Below are 6,300 nucleotides of genomic sequence, written 5' to 3' on the forward strand. Positions count from 1 at the left end.
GCATCTCGCGAAGGAGCGTAGGTATCTGCCCGTGGCAGGCCAGGCTTGGAAAACAGCAAGACCTGTGTCTCACCCACTGGCTTGCCAAAGTTGGCAACTTCCTGTCACTCCTTCTGCAGCCTTTCCGGATTCCAGAAAGCGCCATCTCAAGAGTTGCTTAACTCTCGTTCCCGAAATGAGAACTCCAGTTTCTCGTTCCCGAAACGAGAACTCCAGTTTCTCGTTCCCGAAATGAGAACTCCAGTTTCTCGTTCCCGAAACGAGAACTCCAGTTTCTCGTTCCCGAAACGAGAACTCCCAGTAGGCTCCTGTTTGATTTTCCGGCCTCCCTGCTCCAGGGAAACCTCTCTAGGCCCGCAGCCATTGGTCTCCTCCGAATCCGCAAATGTTTTGTAATCGTCTCTTAAGTGGTTTCTCGTGGCGGCAGGGAGACACGGCTTGGCATTTGACCCAACTTTTTGCATTTCTCGTTTCCCTGAGGCGGCATGAATTTGCACCGGGGTGGGTGGGTGGGTGGGGACTTTCTTCACTTGGGGGGGACTAGACGGAGCAGTATTTTTTCACCTTGGCAACTTTAAAACAGGTGGACTTCAACTCCCAGAATCCCTCAGCCATCCGATCCCTTTTCCATTTAATCGTCACTCTGTGTGGTCCACATTTAACCACTTTATTCATTCAGCTCGTCAAGCGTTATTTTTTCCCCATTTGACCAAAATCAAGATATATTACATCGACCGCATTCCCGCTATCTATTTCAGAAGTTTCCCCTCCCCGATTTGAGGGGGGATTCTGAGAGTTGGTCCTCCCATCTTAAAGTTGTTGAGATTAAGGCTGTGATAGAGACCCCTGAACTCCACAATCCAGGCTCCCCGTCGTCTTCCCCAGTTTTCCTGATGTCACAACACCGTTGTCTCTCCTTTTCACCGTAGGTCCGAGGCAGCACAATGGCTTCAGTGGTGGAGCTGACGGACAACAGCCATCCCACGTCCCTGCTGATCCAGTTGAACGAGCAGCGGCTGCGCGGACAGTTCTGCGACATCACCATCATCGCCGAAGACACCAAGTTCAAGGCCCACAAAAATATCCTTGCTGCCTCCAGCCCGTACTTCAAGGAGGTCCTGTCCGAGGAATCGGTGTGTCGCCATCCTAGCCAGATCCTGGAGCTTCCTGACATCCAGGCCAAAGTCTTCTCGGACATCTTGAACTTCATTTATAATTCTCGGCTCTCGGTGCCTAGTCCAGCCGTCGCCAAGGAGATTGGGGCGGTGGGCCGACGGCTGGGCATCTCCCGCTTGGAGAACCTGGATGACCCCTTGGGCGAGGTCAAAATGGACAGTCCTGGCATGGCCTCCACTCGAGGGTGCAGTTCGCCCATTGACCTCACCTGCCCTTCTCGTTCCGCGGAGGCTCCCAGTCCTGTTTGCTTGCAGGATTTGTCCAAAGCGTACAGCCCCAGACAGGACCCCCACCCGGACTCCGAAACCGAGACCGCCAAGATCCTCTACAACCTGAGCTCCGTCGCAACCGTACCACCCGCCTCCTCCGATCTGACATTCATGCTGAAGGAAACCGTCGGTTGGGACCACAACCTCTCCGGGACTCCTCCGGCCGCCTCAATCAACACAAATGACGGAGCGCCGGCGTCAGCCTCTTCTTCCTCGCCTGCATCCCCCTCCGGGGCTTCCTACCCAGCCAGCAGCACCTTCTGCTGCGGAAGCTGCAACCGTTCCTTCACGACGTCTTCGGCCCTCGGCCTCCACATGAAGCTCCACCGGACGCGGCGCTCGCTCTCCTGCCGCCACTGCGGCAAAAGCTTCATCCACATCAAGCGGCTGCAGACGCATGAAGTTCTATGCAAGGAGGGGGAGAAACCCAAGGAGGGCGGCTCTGCAGACCAGCCGCCCGCCAGTCCAGAGTTACCTTCCAAGCCGACGGTAGCAGCCGCGGCATCTTCCAAAAAGGCTATGCTTTTCCGCCACCGGGGGCCGCCACGGGTGGATTATCTCTCAGACCAAGACCACTTTGTCAAAGTGGTAGACGGGCACATCATCTACTTCTGTACTGTCTGCGAGCGGTCCTACATGACCCTGTCCAGCCTCAAGCGTCACTCCAACGTCCATTCCTGGCGCCGGAAGTATCCGTGCCGCTACTGTGACAAGGTGTTCGCCTTGGCCGAGTACCGCACCAAGCACGAGGTCTGGCACACCGGGGAGCGCCGCTACCAGTGCATCTTCTGCTGGGAGACCTTTGTAACCTACTACAACCTGAAGACTCACCAGAAAGCTTTCCACGGCATCAATCCGGGCCTCATCTCTTCCGAGAAGACCCCCAACGGGGGCTACAAGCCGAAACTGAACGCCTTGAAACTCTACCGCCTGTTACCCATGCGCTCCCAAAAGAGGCCGTACAAGACATACAGCCAGGCGGTGGTCCCCGAGGACCTTCTGCACCCAGCCCACGCCGTGCCCATGACGCTGGGCGAGGGCGACTCCTTGGATGGAAACTTGGTCTCCTCCTTGAGTGCTAGTGAGGTGGCTTCTGTGTTCGCCACCAAGAACGCCTCTTTAGAATTGCCAGAGGCAGACCAGGGCCACCCGCAGGAAACGACGAGCACCCAGGACAAGTCCGTACTTCCGGCTACCGGTGAGGAGGACCAATTGGAGAAGCCTCCCCGGTCTTTGAGCACAGAGGCTCCCACCGTCATCGCCTACGGGCACCCCACCTCTTCGGTGATCGTTCACAGCACCTCGGTGAAAGCCCAGGCGCCTTCCGTGATCACGTACAACAGCACATCCTCCAGCACCCCGTTGAACCCGGGGACTCCCCCGTCGCTGTCCCAATCGGCCTCTTCTCCAGTTGTTACCAAACCCATCAAGAAGCAGATCCTGAGGGAGTACATCCAGTCCCAGAAGATGGAGGAACAGGCTTCGGAAGAGGACGGCAGCGAGCAGGGGTTCAAGGCACGGGGATCCCGATCGGGGCGCACCATGACTTACATGGCGAAACCAGCCTGTGTGGGAGCTGCATCCGAAAGCCGCGCAGCTCCCCTCTGCCAAATAACAGTCCGCATCGGCGAGGAAGCCATCGTCAAGCGGCGCATCTCTGAAACAGACCTCATGCTTGACAAGAGCAGCCGGGCGGGAGGCCGACGCCTGGATTTTGCCCGCGACCAGAGCGCCGAGAAACCGCACCATGCCCTGCTGCCTCCAACGCTCCACGGCAAGTGGGCCGAGAGGGTGTTTGTGAACGAGAGCGGCGAGGAGGACAGCGACCGCGGAGACACGGAAGACCAACTCTGGCGCCCCTACTACAGCTATAAACCCAAACGGAAGGCCGGGGGCGGCAGCGGCGCCAGCAACACCCTGCCAAAGATGAAGAAGTCGCGGTGGCGACACAAGCTGCGATCCCTGCGCTGGATGAAGCGATCGGAGGAAACCAAGGAGGGGGGCAGCGCAGGGCCCCAGCGTCTGGGCTCCGCCGAAGTATCCGGGGGACAGGGAGCTGCCTCTGACCGGGATGAGATGGACCAGCCGATCAAAGTGGGGGGCGGGCGGGGCACCGAATGGAAGCACAAGTGTGGCATTTGCGGCAAACTTTTCTCCGCCCTCAAGAAACTGAGGAAGCACGAACGGGTACATGGACGGCTTGCCAAGGATGACCAGGCCCTGCCGGTTTTGGCGGCCACCCCACACCGTGTAGGCCGCAAGCCTCTGCTGAAGTTTGCCTGCGCCCACTGCACAAAGGTCTGCAAGACCGCAGCGGCCTTGAGTCGCCACATGAAACGGCACGAGGGCCAAGAGGAGGCCCCTCTGCCAGTGCTTACCACGGTCATCGCTTATTCCAAGAAGGCCACTGAGGTTCCCCTGGCCACCTCTCCACCGGTGGTCAAGGAGGAGGAGACCACCCAGGAGATGCAGGTGTCGTCTTCCAGTGGGGAGGCGCCCGGAGGCCAGGCAGAGGTTCCCGAGGAGGGCTGTGTGGAAATGGAGCCCTGTGATGGGCACACGCTGGGCCCTCTTCCCGAAGACGAAAACCTGTCACCGCAGGGGGCAGACAAGTCTCCTTTCCATGAGGAGGTGCCCGCTCACTCGCCCTCGCTACAGGCCACCACGACCACCACTAGCCTTGCCGATCTGCCCCCAGATCTGCCCCACTCTCTTCAAGACCCCGTCATCTCTCACACGGGCCTGGTCCAGAAAGAGATCCTGGCGTCCCAGGAGATGGAAGGCGACCGATACCCTGTCCAGGAGTACCCCTTGCCGCTGCTGGTGCCCGGGAGTTGCCGAAGCAGGAAGGATGTGGAAGACAAGCCCTCGTTTCTTGCTTACCCCAGCGCCATCCAGTTCAACGCCCTAGGCAAGGCCGGGAGCAGCAGCGGCGATGGCAAAGTCAGCTTCTACCCTGACCCGTACCCGCTGATGTACGGGCACCAGCTCCTGGCTGCCTACCCATACAATTTCACCCTGCCGGTGGCTTTGAACATGGTCATCCCAGACGACAAGGGTCAAGCCTTGCCGTTCCTGCCCAACGTCTTCAGTTACTCGATGAACCCTTGCCGGGGTGTGGTGGGGCACGAGGGCCCTCCGGCATCCCATGGGGGCCTGGGGATGGGCAGTTCGGCTCGGGAGGGCCGAGGCGAGCCGGCGGCGCCCGAGCGGCTGAAGAAAGGCGGGCTCCTTTGAGGGACGGCCCTCCAGGACGGAAAAGGGGCACCGGATTACGCTCGGTGGAAGAAAGGCAAGGCGGGAGAATGTGCCGACCTCCGCCCCTCTTCGTTTCTGAGAAGGGAGGGGGGGTGTGTGCTTATGAGAACCGGTGTGGGGGGGTTGTGAAGGCGGAGGGCCCCCCCAAAACTGGGGCAGGTAGAAGAGAGAAACCCCCCCTTCCTATCAGTGGCATTTCACATGGGACGTGTGTCGTAGAGAAGACTTCTAAAAAAAAATAGCAAAAATAGGTACAGGGTACCCTATTCCCCCCCCTCCCACGCTCCCACTCCCCCACGCCTGGTTCCTAACACCCCCCTACTTATGAATGTTGTTTGTAGACACAAATAAGAGTGAATTTGCACAAGGAACCGTTCGTTACCCCCCTCTTCACTCCCCTCTCCCAGGCCTGTTTTTTCCCCAGCTCCTGACCCCTTTTCGCCCCTCCTCTGTACTTTTGCTGCTGGGGGGGGGAAGGAGGGGGGTGGAAGGGGGCCAAGCTAGTTTGAAAGAAGTAGCCTCTTTAATGTAGCTCCTCCCCTGCTGTTGGGGACGCCAGCCGACCTTTCCTCCCTCCCCCCTACTAGGGCGGGTGTGTCTCCTTTGAGTACCCTTCCTCTTCCTCTCCTCTCTGCTGTTGGCTTATCCTCCTCCCTTCCTCGCCCCTCTGCTGTTGGGGGGTCCTCTCTGCAGACTCTCTCCTCTACTACTGGGATGTGTGCAGACCTCTCCACCCTGCTGTTGGGGGGGGGGGGGGGTTGAAGATCCTTCCTCTGCCTCTCCACCCTGCTATTGGGGTTTCTGCAGATCCTCTTCCTTTCCTCTGCTGTGGGGTGTCCCCTCTGCAGACCTCCTTCCTCTTAACATTCAAGGGTCTGTCAACCCCTTCCCCTTCTTCTCTATCCTGCTGTTGGGGTATCTGCAGACCTTTCCTTTCCCCTGTACTGTTGGGGTGTCTGCGGACCCTTCCTCTCCACCCTGCTGTTGGGGTGTCCCCTCTGCAGACTGCTTCCCCCGGTATTGGGGTATCCTTCCTCTGCAGACCCTCTCCCTCCCTCTCCCCCATTATTGGGGTATCCTTCCTCTGCCGATCCCCTCTACCTCCCTCTCCCCCATTATTGGGGTATCCTTCCTCTGCCGATCCCCTCTACCTCCCTCTCCCCCATTATTGGGGTATCCTTCCTCTGCCGATCCCCTCTACCTCCCTCTCCCCCATTATTGGGGTATCCTTCCTCTGCTGATCCCCTCTACCTCCCTCTCCCCCATTATTGGGGTATCCTTCCTCTGCAGACCCTCTCCCTCCCTCTCCCCCATTATTGGGGTATCCTTCCTCTGCTGATCCCCTCTACCTCCCTCTCCCCCATTATTGGGGTATCCTTCCTCTGCAGACCCTCTCCCTCCCTCTCCCCCATTATTGGGGTATCCTTCCTCTGCCGATCCCCTCTACCTCCCTCTCCCCCATTATTGGGGTATCCTTCCTCTGCTGATCCCCTCTACCTCCCTCTCCCCCATTATTGGGGTATCCTTCCTCTGCAGACCCTCTCCCTCCCTCTCCCCCATTATTGGGGTATCCTTCCTCTGCCGATCCCCTCTACCT

General features: G+C 58.8%; 1 protein-coding gene across 2 annotated transcripts in view; it reads left to right on the forward strand.

Moving 5' to 3' along the window:
* Positions 1 to 5,878, forward strand: part of LOC309400512 (zinc finger and BTB domain-containing protein 4-like) — a 32,712-nt gene extending 26,834 nt beyond the window's left edge. For both annotated transcript variants that reach the window (XM_081969046.1, XM_081969047.1), the window contains one exon: positions 930 to 5,878. In XM_081969046.1, coding sequence (XP_081825172.1) covers positions 945 to 4,682 — 3,738 coding nt within the window. In that variant the 5' untranslated portion in view covers positions 930 to 944 and the 3' untranslated portion in view covers positions 4,683 to 5,878. The remainder of the gene's footprint in view (positions 1 to 929) is intronic.
* Positions 5,879 to 6,300: the final 422 nt, after the last annotated feature.

This window comes from Natrix helvetica (assembly GCF_964273705.1).
Source record: "Natrix helvetica genome assembly, chromosome: W".
NCBI classification, from domain to species: domain Eukaryota; kingdom Metazoa; phylum Chordata; class Lepidosauria; order Squamata; family Natricidae; genus Natrix; species Natrix helvetica.